Source organism: Caretta caretta, chromosome 2 (assembly GCF_965140235.1).
Source record: "Caretta caretta isolate rCarCar2 chromosome 2, rCarCar1.hap1, whole genome shotgun sequence".
NCBI lineage: Eukaryota > Metazoa > Chordata > Testudines > Cheloniidae > Caretta > Caretta caretta.
Window position 1 is genome coordinate 213,416,065 of NC_134207.1, and position 22,564 is coordinate 213,438,628.

Below are 22,564 nucleotides of genomic sequence, written 5' to 3' on the forward strand. Positions count from 1 at the left end.
ACCATGCAGGGAGGCTACATCCCACAGGGTGCTCGGTTGCTCTAACACACACAGTTAGCACGCGGTCGTGCTCTCTTTTGGGAGTTGTCGTTTACCTTCTCCATTTGAGCAAGCTGGGGACTATAACACCCAGAATGCTCAGGTAGCTATTGCTGCTGATGTGTGATTCAGAAAGCAGAGCTGCAGCTTCAGGGCTGGGTGACAACCTCTCTGTTCTTGTGAGTGTGTGCCACAGAAACCTGCGTGGATAATTGTATCCGCATCCAAGGTGCGAGCTGCAAAAATGGTCTGTGCATATAAAGCATGTATCTTCAGATTTTCAGGGTTCTACTGTTTGGTCCTATCTGCACTGTTATACTGAACTTTTAAAACTGTATCTGGGGGCTACTTTGTTGCTGGGGGACCCTGGATACATATTACAGATTACAGTGTAAATACTAATTGAGCATTGTGACAACGTAAATCTCATTCCACTATTCTGGCAATTTCTTCATGAGCAGAAAAAGGTGAAGAATTGTCCATTGAACTATGTAAAGTCTAGAATTAATTTACTTCTCAAATGCTCATTAGATTAATATACTAGGCTTCATCTTGCAATGCTGTCAGCAAATGATTTGAGCAAGAATTAAAATTTTCTGTCTGTTTTCTATCATATGCTACTCTATCTCCTGAGTGTTCCCATTGGAACACAAGCAGTGTAACATAGTAATATGTAGGGTATATCTACACAGCAGTTAGACACCTGTGGCTGGCCTGAGTCAGAGTCTTCAGACCCTCAGAGCAAGGATTGTAGGACAGCATTTGGACTTGCGGTGGATCCTGGGCTCTGGGACCCTCCTCCCGGCCACACTCCCCACTGACTGAGTCTCTGCTATAGTGACGGGTCTTGTGAGGTGGTGGTTGAAACATACGTCCCTCAGTGTTTTATTCATATTCTGTTTATTGAGCAGTTTCTCATAAAACTGCTGCCCCTTCTAAATGACCTCACTGTCTTCCACCAGTACTCTCCTCTTTTTATCTTTGACATACTTCACAGCTCCCAAGTCTTTTGTGCTTCTTTGCCTGATCTTGGCTAATCTATATATTCGTTTCCATAGTTCTATATATTCCCCACCCCCCAAAAGAGTTTTCGTGGTCGAGGTGGGTTTCACGCCCTAGAAAATGCCTCCTGCAGCTGGTGTAATATATATATCCTCTGACAGATAAACTGCTACCACTTTTCTTTTTGTGGCAGAGTCATTCTTAATTGAAAGTGGGGGGTGGGAAAGGCGAGTGTCTGGCACCTTATAACCAGACTGCTCCAGACAGATGGGGCTCATAAGCTGTCGTAGGCAGTCCACCTGGGTGAAGGAACTTGATTTGAAATCGGAGAACATCAGGCCTGGCCAATGGATTTGTAAAAGTTGTGCCAATCACACATGCTCTATGGGTATGTCTACGCAGCCTGTGGAAACAAGCCTCCCAGCCCAGGTCAGCAGACTTGGGCTAGCGGGGCTCATGCTAATGTTCTTAAAAATAGCTGTGTAGACAGTGCTTTGAAGTTGCTGCTCAGGTTGGACCTTGGTCTCTGAAGCTTAGGGAGAAAGGTAGATTTCAAAGGCCAAGCTCCAGCCAGAGCTGTAGCTTCAAAGCCCTGTATACACTGCTATTTGTAGAACACTAGTGTGAGCCTCGCTAGCCCGAGTCTATTGATCCAAGCTAAGAGGCTTTCTTCCATAGGCAGTGTAGACATAACCTGTGGGTCTTCGTATTCAGGGAGTATCAGTACAAAGTGAGGGCATCCCCCAGAAATCATGCATAATTGCTTTGTCTGATGTCTGGGGAAATGGGAAGATGCTACTGCATTCCAGGTGCATTTGGCTAAAGAAGTGAGCCCACCAACTATATCTGGCTTCCCTGAACGTGGGAATGACGCCTGGGAAATGAAGAGAAGCAGATGAGATTTGAAAAGGAGAGTGTATGTTTTCTGCATACAAGAGACAAAATGGAAGGATCAAAATCCATGAACATCAGGGTGGGTTACAAGAAGTATCATGGCTCTGCATCAAGGAGGAATAGAGTAGGAATAATTGTATCAGAAATATTACAGGATAAGGTTGTGGACATCCAGAGGAAGAGTGATTTGCTGGTGAAAGTCAAAATAGCACTGAGCAGAGAACAAATATTTAATGTTATATGCAGATATGTTGTGTGATTGAGGGAGGATGAGGAATTCCAGATAGCGTTGAACCAAGTTATAAGTGAAGTACCGCAAACTAATTACTTGATTGTTTTAGCAGATCTCAACAGGCATGTGGGAGAACGCAGTGAGGGCTATGACAGTTGTCATGAAAGACGAGCCTTTGGAACCAGAAATGAAGCTGGTGAGGATATGTTCGGGTTAACCAGCCCAAGGCCTGATTGTTGCCAATATATACCTCATAAAGAGGGAGGAGCACCTAATTACATACAAAAGTGGTACCATCAGGTCCCAGATTTATTACTTCCTGACAAGAGGAGGAGGTCTAAAAATGTGAGACTGTAAAGTGATCTGAGGAGAGCATATTGTGGAGTAACATAGATTGCTTGTAATGGACTTCTGTGTGGGTGGTATTGGTGGCCTTTGATATACAGACTAGATCTGTCCTTAAATTCTGTGACCCTGTCATTGAGAACTTGACACACACAATTAACTTAGCCCTCCAAATAAGCCTTCAGCAGAATGTTTGATGCAGCTCTTGGCCAATGCAGTGGTATTAGTGGAGGATGGACCATTTTGTGTTGGTCCCTAGTTTAATATAATTCCTTCTGCCTAAATGAAGGAGTCGCACTATGGAAGGTAGTGCACAAGTGGAAAGATAGTTATTGTGTGACCTGAGCATATACTTTCTGTGACACAGACTCCTTGGCAAAGGACTTTTACCTCAGACCTGACAAACTTACTCAGCCAAACATATCTTGCGGAATATGTATCCATAAGGTATCTACAGAAAGCTTGTAACTTGTCAGGATTCATAATCATTGTAAGATGTATGGAGGGTAATATTTAAGGAATAATGTATTTATAGTGAAAGTATACTTTGAGGACATGGAGTAAAAGTTAGTCTCCAGGATAGTTTGTCTTGGTGATTGCCTATTCAAGGAGGAAGAAGTTTTCACCCTGTCCTGGTTAGTTGATGATATAATGCAAGGCTCAATTATCTAGCATTGTTCCATCCCAAGACTTTCAATGGAACACCACCAGAGAAACTGCAAACAATCGAAATCACGTGGAGGTAAAAAAGGAACGCTGCAACAGACAGAGACTCACGCTGCCTATGAATAAAGACAAGATACTGTTTCAGCATAACACAGGATGAGGAAAGGCACTCTGTATCCATTCACCGAGGAAACATCTTGTGTATTGAGGTTGTGTGACGGGTTCCCTTCAGGGTGCCACCTGGGAATGAGGTACCACTGAGCCCGCCTGATCCACCAGCCTGGGCTCCCTTTACACTGTATTGCTGAGGCAAGCCAGTCAAGCCCTCCCTCAGGCTTCAGACTGCACTTTACAAGCACACATACAGGTAGGGACGCACCCAGCTACAGTCCTACACACAGATGCTGAGATCAGCTCTGCATGGGAAGGCTCAGCTAAGGAACTGCCCAGTCACTCAAGTGCACCCCTCCCCTCCCCTGAGTATAAACCCAAAATTCTACCATCTTGGCTGCACAGAGAACTGTACAGCATAAGCTCATGAAATTTGCCCCCTCCCTCAATGTGGAGAGATATACAACAGCTTTCTGCCCCAAGTTATAATTTCCACACACACTGGTTTTAGACCAAACAGAAGAAGTTTATTAACCATAAAAGATAGATTTTTTTAAGTGATTATAAGTGAGGCTATGTTTTTTTCTGGGTATTTTTAGTAAAAGTCATGGACAGGTCACTGACAGTAAACAAAAATTCTCAGCTGTGACCTATCCATGACTTTTACTAAAAATACTGGCGAATAAAACTTGGGGGGGAGGGACTGCACTGGGGCCCCATGGGTGCTGGGGGGGCTCTCTACCTGCTCTGTGCCTTCCCCCTCCCCCCAGCAGCAGCAGAGTTTGGGTGTGGGAGGGGGTAGTGCTATCTCTGAGAGGTTTCTATTGTAGAAAGTTCCTGGCGTAATCCCTGTGCTTGTGTGTATTTTCTCAATGAGCTATTAACATTGTTTTGCCTTTTTACTGTTGCACCTGAAAGGCTCCTTGTGGGTGTTTTTCAACCTCACATTTTTCAGTAACACATACACAGCCAAACTTCAGAACTTCACATACAATGATAGCACATACAATCCAATGAGATATTAATATATAGCAGATCAAGACTTTTAGAATGATACAAGGCATACTTTGTACAAAACTTATCCTAATTACATGACAGTGGTGAATATTGGGGTGCCAGGATGTCACAAATGGTTTTTCTCATAAGTTTGGATCCTGGTTCCTGTGAAGCCAGCCAGTTCTGCAACAGATTGCATTGTGCGTGTGTGTTTGGGGGGGAGGGGATGGGAAAATTAACTATTAATAAATGTAGACCCAGGTTTGCATTTTATGATTTGGTTTTGTATTATGACCATTTGTTTCCACTGCACTCTCTTGTTTCCAATTAACTTGCAATTCTTTCTTAAATAAACCTACTCTTGTTTTATTATAAGTGCTGTGTGATTTTACAGAAGCAGTGATTTAAGGAAAATTATGGTGCACACTGCTCCTTTGGGGCCAGAGGATCTGGGATTTCTGAGTAGCTAGTGTTGGGCTGGAGATCACAGAAGAACACTTCAAAGGGCATCAGAGGCTGGAGTGCCCCTATTTTTAATCTGCAGGACGAAGACAAAGCTGGTATAGCCCTGAGGAGAGTGCATGAGTGGCTAAAACCCAGCCACAATAGCCAAGGCTTCCACTTGCTGGAGGCAGGGGGTGACTCGCAGTCCTGGGTTACCTGAGAACCATCACGCTTCCCTTCTCCAGAAAGTCTGAGACACATCAAAAGAGGTGTACAGACTGTAACAGAGGAGGAAGAAGTAGAAAGTTACATGAAAATAAGAGGACCCAAGGAAGAGAAGTGCACAAATGCATAATCAGAGTAGGGATGACAGTGTGTAAAGGAGGGAAGGACATGTAATATTTAATTTTTGCATGGAAGGGAGGATTAGTCGCTGAAAGAATCATGCAGTGGGATTGTTGGCTAAATTGGATTGTCAGCCCAAAAGTATTCAGTGATAAAAACGTCCTTTCTGGTACTTTGGAACCTCTTCTCTTTATGTCAAATAAAACTAAAACTCTGAAAACTAAATGGAAATGGGCAGTCATTATGAAATCTTTTAAGACATTTCAAATACATTAAATTTAATCTACTAAAAATTCTCCAAAACGTACAAATATTGTATTAATTATTCCTGTTCTGTTTTTTATTTCAGACCAGTCTTTCCATATGGGGATGGGGAAGCCTTGGTGTTGTGCTCTTTCTAGTAACTTTTGGACCGTTTGCTATATTTTACTTTGCGTTTTATATCCTCTGCTTTGTGGGTGGGTAAGTATACTCTACTGTGGATTATAGTGTATTTTGTAAGTTTAATTTAATTTACCATTTAAAAAGAACACATGAGAACTAAAACTGAGAAAAAGGGTAGAAATACGCCAATAGGAAGCTATCAAGCCATGAAGCATATCCTACATTTTCTCAGATGCTTCACGTGTTCACAGTGGAGTACATTAATCTATCATTTTTTCTTTGTCTAATGGAAAAAGTATCCTACTTCTCTTATTAAATAAATGAAGAAAATAAAATTATCCTCTGCTTACTGCTTTCTTATTTACTTCATTACAGTATTTTACATAGCTGATAAATTTTTACTTAAGATATTTATTTCCGTTCTTGAAAATTTATGTACAAACTATTATGAAATAAAAAGGGAAACTGGAAATAAAACAAACAGAACTTTATTTTCCACTGAATGGTGCTTATTACAATATCTCCACCCAAGTTTGAGTAGTAACCATTTCTTTCTGACTCATGACATGTCATATTGATTTCTTACATTTTAGCAATAAACTGAAAATAAATAGGCATGCAATGACTGACTTTACTATCTTCAGTTGATCATTACCTTCAATTACTGTACTGATTACTTGGCCAAGAACCATGAGATAACTGTACTTTGTCCATTTCCCTTATCAAAATCCTATTTCCCCGGTTTTTTATCTATATGCTAGTTAACTCAGCAACTCCTATTTGAATGCCAGTCTTCCTTGGCAGCCACACTTTCAGCTGCATATCCAAAGAGATGGAACGAGAGTGTAATTTTGTCTGAGGAAAGAGCTGGTGATATTTTAGTTGTGTTTAGCTCCAGTGTTATAGTGGGCATTACAGCATGTGATATAATTAAGGTCGCAATTTGTTTTTATTTCTATACTTGTATGTAAACCAAAATTATATATTTTGTTAATATATATCCTAAACTATATAATACGTGTTGTGGTAGTAACCCTGTCTGTTGTAAACAGCCAGGAAATTCCCCCTTCCTTTTTCAATTTATGATGTTGCATTAGTGCTATATGTTTTTTGTGTGTGTGTTTCGATATGTATTGAGTTTTAGTCTGCTTAGCATATTATCAACTGCAGTAGTCTTTCTGCAGGATGTTTTGGCAGTAGGTTATATTGACAGGTGTAGTAGCTTCTGATAGGGTGCTTAGTGGCTAAAAGTAGGGCACAGTATTTCTCCTAACCGTTTTGGAGTCTAGACCCTTTGAGAGCACATGAGGGTCAGTTTTATGGAGTTGTACAACATGGTTAAAACTGAATTATTCCCAGAAAACACTTCCTAGAAGGAGTGGGATTTTAGACATGTATGGCTAGAGTATTTTTTTATTGGTACTTCCAGTGAAAGTGGTACTTCCAGTTGAGCGCTGATATAAAGAAACTAATATTTTTAAGTTTTGTTATGGGTTCACTGCTCAATGCGTAAGATGATCTGAAAAGTTTTGTCCAGCTATACTGAAAGAAGGACAGGAGACACTTTATATGGTTTTAATGAAGCCTCAACTCTACTATCAGATATCTGGGACAAACTGGCAGATAAAAGTGTACCCCATGTTCATTCAATATCTACCTGGGGAGCTTCTGCCAGCCCCCCCTCTTTTTCCATCCAGGTCCCACAGCCAACCCATGGCTGGGACCTTACCATCCCCTAAGGTTAAGGTAGGCTGTAAGGAAGGAGGGTTGGCTCCTTGCTGTACCAATTGTCAAAGTCAGATTCAGGACTCACATAATTTGTCAGACCACTCTGTTTATTAGGAAAGCGCTTTGCCAGTGCACCCAGATATGTGAGCCCCTCTCTGAGGCTCAAGCTAACTTATTTATACAGCTAAGCCAAAGCCAATTGAGACAAAAGGAAGCAGAAACTGACCAAATATACATACATATCTTATTTGCATACTAACATTTGCCAATCTCCTAGCTCAGTAGGAGCTCTAAGTTAATTAGTTTGAGGACCCATTGTCTCACACTCCTTAATGTTTCTCTTCCTGACTTCAACAAACCTTTCAAGTAGCATTTCTTTAATGAATTATAATTTCAATATAATTTATTCTATTTTCACACATTCATAGGAGCCCCGAGCCTACCCCCATTCCGTTCCTTTATCCAACTCCTCCTTTTTAAGTCCTTTACCGAGGCATTTGTCTGCTCACTGTATACCTTTCTTATGGAGTACGTGCACTGAATATTTTTGCTCCATGCTTATATAGTAAGTTGTGACATATAGCCTAACTCCCTTCATGCCTCACATCAGCAAAGCCCTCCCTGAACCTGCTGTGGGGAAGGCGAAACCCCACTATCCCCCAGACCAATCTGGTGGTGAAAGAAAAATTCCTTCCCAGCTCTTCCATAAAAAGGGGTGGCTAGAGTAATGCCCACAGCAGGTCCTTGTATATTGCCACCTAAGGTGGAAGGAGGAGGAGTGCTGCTTCTCCTGCTCTGTGGAAAAGGGCTTTTTCTGCCCGGGCTTCCTCTTTTCAACTTGCCTGGGCTTCCTCTTTTCAACTCTTCCAGTCCCAGGGGATGAGTGAGCGTGGCCACATTGACCCATTTCCCCCTGTTGCAGTAGCTTCTGACCTCTCCTATCCGCTGCCCCCGTAGAGCACTGTTCCCTTTCCTTCGGCCAGCTGGACATCATCCTCCCCCTTTAAAGGTGCGGTGAGTATCTTAAATCTTTTGTCTTATCAGTATTAAGGATGTTGGTCCACTGAGTAAGAAGTACTGGCCCACAGGAAAGCACACCAAGTGCTGTATGGCTCCTTCACTCGAGTAGCTTATCAATATTTTGAGGCAGCATGTTTTTGCTTTTGACAACTTTGTCTTTGAAAGTTTGAAATCGTGTATGTGTCGGCTTCCCCCTTACCACTGATATTTGGGGCAGTGAGCACAAAATGTGTAAACTAGTTCATTTAAAAAATCTATTTGCAGCATGTTAAAATGTTTATAGACAGTTCCTTCATTTATTACCACTTCCTTATTACAATGTAGTCTGAGAAATTCTCAGAAATGGAAACTGCACTAATCTCTAGTTTGTGTTCAGTTTCAGCTCCCAGGCTGAATTGCTTGGCTTGTCAAACCTATCAGACTGAGGAACCAAAGACAACTCCTCACGCAGTCAATTTACCATCTTTGATTATTCATTATTGTAGGTAGCTTGGCTGCTACATCTTGTACATTTCACCAAGCCTCATCAATATCCGCCTTAAAGCTAATTTCATTTTATGGTAATATCCGATGAAGTGAGCTGTAGCTCACGAAAGCTTATGGTCAGATAAATTTGTTAGTCTCTAAGGTGCCACAAGTCCTCCTTTTCTTTTTGCGGATACAGACTAACATGGCTGCTACTCTGAATACTCTATACTGTTATAGCAGATTTTTCCAGCCGTCGTCCTGGTACTTATTTATTGATGTTGGTAGATGTTAAATCTCAGACCTCAAGTGGAATGTTATTACTTTGAATTTTCTGTGCACGAGGTTTCCTGTCTTTCTTTCTACGTATCCCTACTTAGTGGTGTTTAATCTTTTCAGGAGCATGATACTTGCTTAAATTAAACTGTATCAATGTGTGAGGAACAGAGCTATGCGTATGGAACAGTTGAAGCTAGGTTGTATCTGAATTGTTCCTGTCTGCATTTTCTTCACTAATTGGTTTGTCACATTAATCTGATCCAAATTATGTAAGATTCCAAATACTCTTCCTCTGATACAAAGGTATGTAAGTACTTGTCATGATTCATTAAAGTAAACAAAGTTTTAAGCTGTTGTTTAAGGTAAATTACTCATCTATACTTAGTAATTAAATAATATGCTGTGTAGTATATTATATATATACTACACATATACACACAAGTATATATACCTTTATACCAGAAAGAAACAAACCTTAATTCTTTGGGAGGTCTCCCTACACCCAATTCATCTTTATCATCCTGAACAAAACACGTAGCACACAACAATTTTGGGTATGGATCTTTGCTTGATTCCTGTATATATTTATATCTCTGTTTTTTCCTATTTGGCATGCACAGTCTTACCAGTTTGTATAGTTTTTTCCTCACAAGTGTTTCAAAGCCTATATACTTAAGCAGTACCATTATTTTATGTATTCATGTCCCTTCAATGTTGATGTCAGAACAGTATCAATCTTTGTCTATTTCTTCATTGTATATGCTAGTTAAATAAAAATGCTTTGTTAAATCATATGGCAATAGTTTCCTTTTAAATGTGATATACTCTAGCTAACTGCACATTTTATTTTATTTTAGTATGCTGTAGTCAGGTTACAACCGTTGTTCTTCAGCACATTTGTGGAATGATATTGGAACTCTTATTTTTATACATATGCATAGCTATAAGTCTGAAGTCCTTTTCTGCTTGATATTTATTTTTTTTTATTTGCAGACTGATTTACAAACATTTAGTTTTTTTTTGTAGTACATCTCTTCATCAATTCAGGATCAGGTAAGCTATCACATTAGGAAATTTGGCATTTCCAGAAGCAAGAGGCAAAATATTGGTATCATTTATGCAAGTTACATAACATAAAACCATAGAACATCTCAGTTTCCATGAAATATTTTTTGCCTCTACTTCAAGTATTGATAACTCCTTTGACCTATGTGCTGGACCCTAATTCTACCACCTCCCCTTTCTTTGAACAACATGTGAACATCTTTACTCCTGGGGGAATTGTGTGCCACTGCACAAACACAGAATTAATGTCCCTGCAGATTCCCCCCTCCTTTTGCCCACCGGGTCTGATGTGGTACCAGAAAGAGAGAGAGAGAGAAGCAGCTGGCTCGGGGCTGCAGCAGCCAGCTGAGGAGGGGAAGGGGGCAGAGGCTACCTTTCTCAGATTGAGGTGAGGAGGCGGCACAGGATATGGGGAGGATGAACAGAGCGGGGCACATGGGGTTGCTAGGGAGTCACAGACTGGGCTTCAGAAGGGCTAGTGGGGGGATGACGGACTGGGGAGGGGGCATAGGAGCTAGTGGGGTGACAACACTGAGCCAGAGGCTTAATAGAAGTGGGGGGAGGGTGCAGGGCTACATGGGGATATGTGCAGATGTGCCGGACTGAATGGGAAAGGCTGAGATCAGCCAGGGTCTGCATGGGGGAGGCTCCCCAGCTCCCTAACAATCCCTCCGTGCTCCCCCCAAATAAAACCTGTCCCATACTTCTGCCACCCACACCCCACAGCCCTCCTGGTTCACTCCCAGGCTCCTTCCCAGCTATTACTTTCCTCTCACTCAGTTCCTCCATTGCCCCTGACTCTTGCAATCCTTTGGACTGCTTCTGAGAGGTGCAGGAAATACATTTCTGTATTGTAGTTTATATAAATTAATACTCAGAGTTCTGTACTAGTATGCCTAGTAAGAAATTGGTTTATCAAAAAAACATTTCCTGAATCTTTTTTGTTGTCTGTATTGTTGGACATACTTGCTGACAGGTATGTTGAAATAAATTACCAAAATAATTGAAATTGGTGTGATTATGTTGTTGTTTTGACAAATAAAATATGCAGAATTTTAAAATATTGTGCACACAATTTTAACTTTTTGGTGCAGAATTTCCCCAGGAGTAACATCTTTCCTCAGTTTTTTCCTTTGGATCCTAAGTGATGCTAGGCAAAATGGCAGTTATTTGCTGGAATTGAATTTTAATTGTGTAGACATAGAGAATAGATGTGACGAATCGGGACTGTTCTTAATGTTTCCTCTGAATAGTGTAGGGGTGCCTCAGTTTCCCCTATGTAGTTCTTAAGTATCTAGGTGGTGGGATAAGGGTGTATGATCATTGAAGAGCCCTAGAGGGCAGGTGTGTGCAGGGGTCTGGACACAGAGAATGGCCAACACCCTGTTTCCTGGCCACTGATGGCCTGGCCCCTTCCCCCCTGCAAGGTGAGAGCTAAAGGGTGAGAGAACAAAGGGATCAGGTGACCTCCTGGCCCGGGAAAGGGACAAAGCCCAGAGGAGGAGGGGCTGGAGAGAGTTTCAGTTTGGGGCTGGCTGGGGACAAGGAGTGAAGTGCAGATGTGTGGTCTGGCTCACTGCCCCCAAAATGGACCCGGCAGAGGGGTCCTGTTCTCTGCACCTACAAGCTCTGTTTTAGACTGTGTTCCTGTCATCTAACCTTCTGTTTCACTGGCTGGCTGAGAGTCACGTCTGACTGCAAAGTTGGGGTGCAGGATCCTCTGGCTTCCCCAGGAGCCCGCCTGGGCGGACTCGCTGTGGGAAGTGCATGGAGGGGCAGAGGATGCTGAATGGTCAGACCCAGGAAGGTGGAAGTTGTGTGAGCTGTGTGTCCTGAAGACAGTCTGCTCAAAGAAAGGAGACTTTCCCAGAGTCCTGACTGGCTTCGTAGGGAGCAGTTCCAGAGCAGCGCCTGGGGACTCCGTGACAATAGGCTTTGAAGCTAACATTTTGGATTTCTTTTGCTCACGTGCTTGGATCATCTGACTCTTACTTTGTGGCTGCAGGGAATGGCTTCTGGCCCATTAGGCCTACCTATCAATATCTTATCAATGTGTTCCTTTTTGTTGCTGGGATCTTAAATTAAAACTGTTGTTTGCCTATGTTTTTAGATGCAACCCAAATTGGGAATGTTGCTGAAGCTGCTTTTGATCCTTAAATAGTCTTAATTTGTTGTTATCACCTTTAGGGCTATAATTCCTTAAGGGAGAGAATAGTCCAGATAAATCTGGAGCAAGATGGATGAGAATTTCAGCTCCAATTACTATGCTGTTTTAAACATTTTTCCTGAAAAGCTAGTCTTGCAGTTTCCTTTATGACAGGGTTACAGCTCTCTAATACTTTTGAATGTAAACAAACCGTAGGGTCTCCCCATTTGTATTCATCAACGTGTTTTCTGTGGTGTCTGATAAGGAGTTGAGGCAAACATTACTTTTTACAGTGCGTCAGTTAGTGTCCTTTTTAACTTATGTAAAACGGTGGCTGCTTCATATTGATAAAAGGCTGAAATTATCACTCTGCATCTCTAGTAACACAATGTGGGCACTTTTGGACACCATTTGCTCTCCCCACTAGGTGGGCATGTGAACCTCTACCTTTGCTGTTAAGCTTCAAACTACTGTGGAATGGATGAGTTCCCTTCTCTGTTTATGGCATATTGATATTGAAAAGAGAAGACAAAAACAGCAGTTAGCAATAGTTTGTGGTACAAATGCTTTTTCACACTCCTTATTTGCCAGTCTATTGCCCACATGCCTCTCTCATGCTTGAAGTTTTTAACTGGGAAGCGCATTCAACTTAGTCACATAGGAGTTGTCTTATTGGATCAGGCCAGTGATCTGCATTGTCTGTTGACAGTTGCCAATACCTGATGCATCAGAAAAAGATAAGAATGCATATCCGTGTGCACCTAATCAGTTTGTCCAACACTTTATGTAGGTGTGAGTAGACAGGATTTCTTTCCAATTCTTTATCTCATTTTCCTGAAGTTTAAGATTTTAGCTATATATATTCTATTAACTTCTAGAAATGAGTGATAAGAGTATATGTTTGGATGAGTAACTGCAGTCTACTGCATCCTCCTTCCAGTACAGTATGTAGGGCCAAATTCTCTAAAGCAGTGCTTAACTTCTGAGAAAAAGAAACAAGACACATTTACCGGAAGATCAGTATAAAAAAAAGAGGGGTTATGAGACTCTGTGTATATATCAGCTTTCATCTGTGAGGATCTCAAAATTCCATTACAAAAGTCTATAATTATTATCCTTAGGTGCCTGTAAATTCAGAAATATTCATGCAGTCTGTATTTGCTGCTCAAGTTTTTAAAGAAGGGAAGGCCACTGAACTGGTAGAATTCAATGGCCAAGCACAGGGAATCAGAGTTTCTTGAAGTGCTAAACCAGTTTTTGACAACAGTTGCCTCTTGTACAAGTGCATAGAGAACATGTTCTTCATTTCAGTTTATTCAGCTAGTTCAGTGACAAGTTCATTCAAAGTTGAGAAACTGTTCGGAATAGAAAAAAACAGGAAAGCTTGTTTTCCTTTTCTAATGTATGAATAAAAACTTTGTGAGAGATTTCAGAGGAACAGCCGTGTTAGTCTGTATTCGCAAAAAGAAAAGGAGTACTTGTGGCACCTTAGAGACTAACCAATTTATTTGAGCATGAGCTTTCGTGAGCCACAGCTCACTTCATCAGATGTGTACCGTGGAAACTGCAGCAGACTTTATATACACACAGAGAATATGAAACAATACCTCCTCCCACCCCACTGTCCTGCTGGTAATAGCTTATCTAAAGTGATCAACAGGTGGGCCATTTCCAGCACAAATCCAGGTTTTCTCACCCTCCACCCCCCCACACAAATTCACTCTCCTGCTGGTGCTAGCCCATCCAAAGTGACAACTCTTTACATAATCAAGTCGGGCTATTTCCTGCATAGATCCAGGTTTTCTCACTTCCCCCCCACCCCCATACACACACAAACTCACTCTCCTGCTGGTAATAGCTCATCTAAACTGACCACTCTCCAAGTTTAAATCCAAGTTAAACCAGAATATCTGGGGGGGGGGGGGGGTAGGAAAAAACAAGAGGAAACAGGCTACCTTGCATAATGACTTAGCCACTCCCAGTCTCTATTTAAGCCTAAATTAATAGTATCCAATTTGCAAATGAATTCCAATTCAGCAGTTTCTCGCTGGAGTCTGGATTTGAAGTTTTTTTGTTTTAAGATAGCGACCTTCATGTCTGTGATTGCGTGACCAGAGAGATTGAAGTGTTCTCCGACTGGTTTATAAATGTTAGAATTCTTGACATCTGATTTGTGTCCATTTATTCTTTTACGTAGAGACTGTCCAGTTTGACCAATGTACATGGCAGAGGGGCATTGCTGGCACATGATGGCATATATCACATTGGTGGATGTGCAGGTGAACGATGGTGTGGCTGATGTTATTAGGCCCTGTGATGGTGTCCCCTGAATAGATATGTGGGCACAATTGGCAACGGGCTTTGTTGCAAGGATAAGTTCCTGGGTTAGTGGTTCTGTTGTGTGGTATGTGGTTGTTGGTGAGTATTTGCTTCAGGTTGCGGGGCTGTCTGTAGGCAAGGACTGGCCTGTCTCCCAAGACTTGTGAGAGTGTTGGGTCATCCTTTAGGATAGGTTGTAGATCCTTAATAATGCGTTGGAGGGGTTTTAGTTGGGGGCTGAAGGTGACGGCTAGTGGTGTTCTGTTATTGTCTTTGTTAGGCCTGTCCTGTAGTAGGTAACTTCTGGGAACTCTTCTGGCTCTATCAATCTGTTTCTTTACTTCTGCAGGTGGGTATTGTAGTTGTAAGAAAGCTTGACAGAGATCTTGTAGGTGTTTGTCTCTGTCTGAGGGGTTGGAGCAAATGCGGTTTCTCTCCAGCGAGAAACTGCTGAATTGGAATTCATTTGCAAATTGGATACTATTAATTTAGGCTTAAATAGAGACTGGGAGTGGCTAAGTCATTATGCAAGGTAGCCTGTTTCCTCTTGTTTTTTCCTACCCCCCCCCCCCCCCAGATATTCTGGTTTAACTTGGATTTAAACTTGGAGAGTGGTCAGTTTAGATGAGCTATTACCAGCAGGAGAGTGAGTTTGTGTGTGTATGGGGGTGGGGGGGGAAGTGAGAAAACCTGGATCTATGCAGGAAATAGCCCGACTTGATTATGTAAAGAGTTGTCACTTTGGATGGGCTAGCACCAGCAGGAGAGTGAATTTGTGTGGGGGGGTGGAGGGTGAGAAAACCTGGATTTGTGCTGGAAATGGCCCACCTGTTGATCACTTTAGATAAGCTATTACCAGCAGGACAGTGGGGTGGGAGGAGGTATTGTTTCATATTCTCTGTGTGTATATAAAGTCTGCTGCAGTTTCCACGGTACACATCTGATGAAGTGAGCTGTGGCTCACGAAAGCTCATGCTCAAATAAATTGGTTAGTCTCTAAGGTGCCACAAGTACTCCTTTTCTTTTTGTGAGAGATATCATCTACTAGTTCTAATATCTTGAAAGACATGGTGACCAGAAGCAGCCAGTTCAATTTACTAAATACTTCCCTTGTTTTAATAAATCAGTTAGCTTTAAATACAAAAACTGTTTTGCATTTAACTTTTTTCTCCCTTATGTATCCCAGCACATTGCTGGTAGTTTTAATAAATAAAACTAATGTTAAAATGCTGTTTTTGTGCATTTGAATTGAATTGAATTATTCAAGAATTTGAATAAGTATAAATCAAGCTATATAATTGCTTAAATAAGTGTGTGTGTGTGTGTGTATATATATATATATATATATATATATAAAAATATATATATATAAAAATCAGCAAGTAGAAAACCTTGATTTAATAACTGAATTTAATCTTGTTTTTCACTGTACTTTTTAGTTATTTTCCTAAACAAAGATTGGATTCTCACTGGCAACAAAAGGTAATACCAAATTATACCAGCCAGTGAGAATCCAATCTTTGTTTAGGAAAATAACTAAAAAGTACAGTGAAAAACAAGATTAAATTCAATTATTAAATGAAGGTTTTCTACTTGCTGATTTAAATCATGATTAAAATCACTTTGATTTAAATTAATCTACCCTGCTAAAACATGTTGTATTTCTGGGTTTCAAAATTACTATTTATGGTAACATTAAAAAGTTGTTCAGAGGATATTTTTAATATAAAATCGTATTAACACTTTTTTCGGTTTGAAAATATCATGGTAGTCATATGATTTTAGTAACTTACTTTAATGTGTCATCTTGGATTTTCTAACAGATTTGAAACAGAGCTATAATGTATGTAGTTTGTCTGTTACTTCCATGCATAGAAAACTGTTAATTTTGATTCTCTTTTGATAGAGTATAATAGAGAAATTTTGAAATTGGTTATTTTTCAAGTTAAAACTAGTTTATCATGCATAAAACGTTATATGCATCATCTTTAAAACATAGTTGGTTCCCTTCCTTTATAAAATGTTGCTTTAAAATTCATATCTGCAAATTTGCCTTTTGGAGAGAGGATTAATAATGGATAACTGATGATCATGATTGGCAAAAGTTGTCTGTTTTTATAGTCACCGTTTCAATTATGCTGTGAAATTTATTTTGGGGAAATTGTTTTAATATAGTCTAACAAATTTGGGAAGGTTCTAAGAAAGATATTTCAACTGTTAATTATACTAATTGTCATTGACAGTGCCTGTAAAGTACAGTTTCTGAAACCATCTCTGCTTGCAGAGAGCAGGACACTGTAGAGCTCAGGTTTTTTTTTGGCCCTCAATGATTTCCATATCAAATATGCTTACTTTGGGAGTGAAAAGATATGTTCTAACTGCCAGTACTGCAAACTCCACCTGGGATGTATAAATCAAGCTATGTTCTGCCCCCCAGCCCTTGCATCATCTACAGTAATAAAGGTTCTGTATTGCCAAATATCCATAGTTATGCTGTGCAACTGTGTTGTCCTCCATGACTTTTCACAAGTGTAACTGATTGGAACTTAGTAAATCATCATATTGATGAGCTTCAAAAAGGGATAGCATCAGTCTCTCTGCTTCTTAGTTATATTGTTTCTGGAGTGCTTGCAGGAGTAAAAAGCCTTACAGTTTTGGGATTGAAACCTGCAAATAGATCTGCTTGAGTGTATCATGTGTTCAGACAGATCCATTTGCACTAATCAGCCCCTATTTTATTCATCAATGTAAGCATTCCATATATGACCGAACAGGGAACAGATCTGTTCAATAATAGTATACTATTTTTTTATAGTTACATTTCAGTGTAGAGCAGCACTTCAGGTTATCCATATGGCCATTAAAAGCCTCCAACTAGTTTACCTGAAATTTGCAATTTGCCTTTAAAACTTTGTGTATGACTAACATGAGCAATAATAACTTTCACCTTCTCATTCTCCTCCAGTTTAATTCTTTTTCAAAGGCTGCTTTTTTGATTTCACCCATTCCGAAGTAGAAAGAGAACATACAATACAGCTTTTTGGGTTTCATCCACTTCCTATCAAAAGCAGCAGTGTTTGTCTTTCTGCTATCATCCACCAGGGTTGAGTAGTTGATTCGTCATAAAAAGCAATTGAATTTGTCATCATCACAACTGAAACCATTATTTTTTTTCCTGCTATCTTCATTTTTACCAGGATGAAAATGTGCAATAATAAAATTAGTTGCACTTCTATTCATCTTATCATTGTAGAACAGGGGTAGGCAAACTTTTTGGCCCGAGGGCCACATTGTGGAATAGAAATTGTATGGCGGGTTATGAATGGTCACAAAATTGGGGTTTGGGTGCGGGCTGTGGGGTGGGGCTGGAGATGAGGAGTTTGGAGTGTAGGAGGATGCTCTGGGCTGGGATCGAGGGGTTTGGAGAGCGGGAGGGGGATCAGGGCTAGAGCAGGGGTTTGGGGCGTGGGGAGAGGCTCAGGGGATGCAGGCTCCAAGTGGCACTTACTTCAAGTGGCTCCCAGATGCAGTGGCATGTCCCTTCTCTGGCTCCTACACGGAGACGCAGCCAGGTGGCTCTTCATGCTGTCCCATCTGCAGGCACCGCCCCTGCAACGCCCACTGGAGCGCGTAGGAGCCAAAGTGAGGCCATGCCACTGCTTCCGGGAACCGCATGTTGCGATCCCGATCCTGTGCCCCATCTGGAGCGCCGGTGCGGGGCCAGGCCGCATGGTGTGGCCCCGACTCAGCGCCCTGGCCGGAGCCAGGCCACGTGGTGTGGCCTTGACCCTGTACCCTCACCGGAGCGGGGGCCAGCTTAAAACAGCTCGAGGGCTGGATCCGGCCCGCGGGCTGTAGTTTGCCCACCCCAGTTGTAGAAGCTCAAGAAGAGCCAAAAGTTAATTTCTGATAAAACCTCATTTTCTGCCAACCCATAAAAAAGCTTTACAATGTTCCTTTCATTGATTAAATTTTATATTTAAATAAAAAAAATAGTAATAAAATCACTTGCTTACCAAGCTCTATCATCTTCACCTCAGGCTTTTAACTTAGCTTTCTTTTCTTATCCAAGCTACCCGATAAGTCTACTAGTTTGACCTTACATCTTAACTTACTGCTCCTTTCCTGTTTCAGCTGTCATTATGCTAATTTAAGTAATGAGTTCAGTGTTACTATAACACAATATAGTTTCTTCCTGGTAAAAGTTATTCTACAAAGAGTTATTTTCATACATTTAAATGTTTGTGTGTCCATGTCTTACACTTTCATGTTGCGGTTTGAGTGCATTTCTAAAGAGATTAGTGCTTTGTAGAGTTTAAAGAAAATATATACATAATAATATGTATTTATTTATAATGGCTCGACTGCCTCTAAACCTACTTCATTTTGCTAACATCTCTGTGAACATAAATACTGTGGGTAAATTTACCATCTTTAGTTCTGATCCTGCATCAGGATCCACTAGTATAGACACCGGCCCTGTGCAGAATCCCCATGTGGAATGAATCAAAACATATCCCAGTGCTGGATAGCGGCTAAAGATTTTACCAGTACAAAGTACACTGGTGACATTAAACGGGATGTTACACAGAAGTAGAGTTTTCATGGTTCTTTTTAAAAAAATATTTCTTGAAAAATATAGAAATTCAGCTTTGTATACGGTGAACAACAATCACCTTTGGTAAGCGTTACACAATGTGTGTAAACTTTTGCTAGAAAATATTGCTTACCAGATGCCTTTGAATTTTTAAGTTTTAGATTGAACATCTAAGTTGAACATTTAGAACATGGAAGCTGATTATTTTATTTTGTATCTTTTTTTAGGGGTTTTGTGGTCACTCTCTTATTTGGAAAAACAAATTCAGAAAAGTACCTTGAACAGTGTGAACACTCATTTCTTCCTCCTACGTCTGTTGGGGTTTTTAAGGTAAGCAACATAAGGAAAATTTACAAAGCATTATAGCTTCAAGATCAGAATCCATAAATTTCAGACTTTGCCACTTGAGTCTTTCAGTATGTTGTACTATCAAAAAAATTGAAATGTATCAGTTTAAGTGCATATTTCTCAAGATAAACATTTATATTCTCGGAATTTGAGCCAGGTTTTCTTCTGCTACAAAGAAATATAATAAATGGACAAACTCTGCACTTTCCTTTCAAAAACACATTTTTACGAAGTGTGCGCTACTTTAAAGAAACAGCTTATTTTGATTATATTTTTCTGGCTACAGTGTGAGAAGCAGAATAACGTATATACTAAGTAGTTTCTTCCTATGTGCAATCTGTATAGTTTTTTCTCTGATTAACTTTTATAATTTCCTATGTATTCATTTAATAAATGTTTGTGTCTTAGTCTGCAAAAATGCAGAGACTGGGGCTCCTCACTCACTCCAACAGGATCAGCATTGCTCTTTGATATTTTTTCCATTCCTAGGATCTTCCTCTCTGCATCTTCAGTTTGATTCCCTCTGATCAGAAGGGCACCTGTTAGCTTACTTTTCTTGCCTAACTTAGTTGAGAAAGATTATTGAAGATTGGGTCTGGAAAGCTTGATAGGATGAGAGTCTGTCTTGGCCAAGTCAGAGAAAGCATGGTAAATGATTTACAGCTAGGGAAACTGTGAAACCATCTCCTCAGCTGTCATGTTTTCTGAAGCTAGTGACCTTTCTTTGCTCTGTTTAACAACCTGGTCTTCTGGTTGTGTGAGCCTCCTTTCAAGACTCTTCATTGGGTAGATTTTTTTGCATCTCCTTACCTTGAAGGTAATGTAACAAATACAATGGACAATGGAAGAGGTATTTCATGCTCTCAAGTAGGTCTCCATATTTGATCTTCTATAGCAGTGGTTCCCAAACTTATTCCACCGCTTGTGCAGGGAAAGCCCCTGCCGGGCCGGGCCGGTTTGTTTACCTGCCGCATCCGCAGGTTTGGCTGATTGTGGCTCCCAGTGGCCGCGGTTCACTGCTCCAGGCCAATGGGATGCGGAAGGTAAGCAAATGGGCCCAGCCCAGGAGGGGCTTTCCCTGCAGAAGCGGCGGAACAAGTTTGGGAACCACTGTTCTATAGTGATAAGTGTTCCTTTACACTTGTCTTTGTTAAAAACTAAGATCCTGTCCACCTAACAAAGTTTTCAGAGTTTTGTTCCTTAAGCGAGGAATGTTGAAGCCTGAGCCTGAAAATGTGTTTAAATATATCTGCAGCCTTCAGGGGACTGGATCCTCTTCCAGGTTTCAAGGAGAGGCATCTAGGCTTCTGTATACATCATGGCCAGATGAAGGTTTGTAAGGCCACAGAAGGAAGTTCATTGTCTCATGAGGTTTAGAGAGACCATTCCATTAGAGCCAGAGCTCTGGCTCTGGGCTGAAGAGGGACAAGTATCAGTGGGGAAGCCTTGCAAAACTGATACCTGTTATTCCATGCTTTTACTAGTTACTATTTGAATGTGAAGGCACCTACAAGTGCTATTCTACAATGGATGAGTGCTTAGAACTGGGCATCAGTTTAACATTCCTTTGAAGGGAGTGGGGTATGGGACTAGAGGTTGCAATTTTCTTCTCCTCAGGCTCTTCTGTCTAATTCAGCTGTGAAGTTCATGGTTTTCTATTGCAAACTGACCCACAGAAAGCATTATATACTAACTTATCAGCCAACTTGCTTTTTGTGGCTCTCTGGCAAGAGAGTGAAGGCTTCCACCATACCAGGCCTTCCAAAGCCAGGCTTCAACAATAGATTCTCCTTTGTTAAGGAGGTAGAGCAGACAGATGCCTTTTGGGTCAGAAGGAATCAAACTAGAGAGAGTGATGGGGGAGCCTGAGTGAGTGGAAGAATCCTGGGTAGTGGTTAGTTGTTGTCCTGTTTATCAGCAGGAATGAGGAAGAGGAACCCCAGAGTCTTTGCTGTCTTGATGGAACCACAGAAAACAAATTAGCTACTAAAAATTTGCCTTAAGTATCGCTGGGTCACTTCTATACTTTCAAAAGTCCTTCTACTGCTCTAATACTTAGTTACTCCAAATTTTCTTTCTTTGGAGGTGCTTACTGACTTTTGATGTTGTAAACACACATTGCACATTCAGGTTAATTTTGTCTATTCATTACATATAGGTTAGTCAAAACTCTGGGCTCTTGTGTGTCTGTGTGTTGAGGTATGTTTATGTTTTAAAATAGAGAAGCCCACACAACAAAGAAAGGGGAGTGTTGATGAAATTGCAGAATGTTACGGTTCCAATCTATACAACCCTATTCATCTTCTTTCCCCTCAGAATAATGTTTTCCATGCATTGCATAGGTTTTACAGCAGGAGTTGCTTTTCTTCTTTCCTTTCAGAATTTTTTAGGCAGATGGCCAGCAGGGATTACTGCTCGTTCGTTTATATCTCTAAAAATAAAGAAACCAGAAAACTGTGCACATGTGTGGATTGTGATACCAGGTGTGCCCATCACTATTACCCTCATCCTCCCTTTTCCTATTATTTTTTTCTTTTTGGTACATGCACTTGTTCTATTTTGTCTCTAAACCAAACTTTGTGGGACAGGAGCTCTCCCTTAGCAGGTGGTATCCAGCACAATGGGAACTCAGTCTGAATGAAGCCTCTGCATGCTTCTGTAATGCAAATAATGAGAAGCAAAACAGAAAGTATTGTAAATGGCACTCATAACGTGCAAATATTAAGTATTTCTTGCCTCATAATGGTTAAAGCCATTGGTCTCATTGGTTCAGATGTCTAAACGAATCTCAGCCTGTTGATTGTGTGCACTTCAAGACAGAGAAGATCCTTGGTGGCCCAAATGCCTCCAGCCAAATTTAAACAACCTGTGTTTAGTTCTAACTCCTCAGTCTGAGACAGGGAAATGGATCAGCGTTCACTCCCTATCAGTGACCGGGCCACGGAGCTAATGAGCCAACCAGCGGACCAAATTCAGTAATGAATGCTTGTTATGTACCACCTGAGGCTTGTTGCGCATACACTAAGAAATCTGAGACCGTTGCTTTCTCCTTGTTCCTCTTTGACTTGTCCTCCCTTATTCCCAATGCTTCAGTGGAGGCACAAGCTTATTCCATGGCTATCAAGATTGCACATTTTAA

General features: G+C 40.9%; 1 protein-coding gene across 2 annotated transcripts in view; it reads left to right on the forward strand.

Annotated features, from left to right (window-relative positions):
• Positions 1-22,564, forward strand: part of SNX13 (sorting nexin 13) — a 167,960-nt gene that overhangs the window by 42,495 nt on the left and 102,901 nt on the right. For both annotated transcript variants that reach the window (XM_075125821.1, XM_048838325.2), the window contains exons 2-3: positions 5,424-5,536; positions 19,305-19,407. In XM_075125821.1, coding sequence (XP_074981922.1) covers positions 5,424-5,536; positions 19,305-19,407 — 216 coding nt within the window. The remainder of the gene's footprint in view (positions 1-5,423; positions 5,537-19,304; positions 19,408-22,564) is intronic.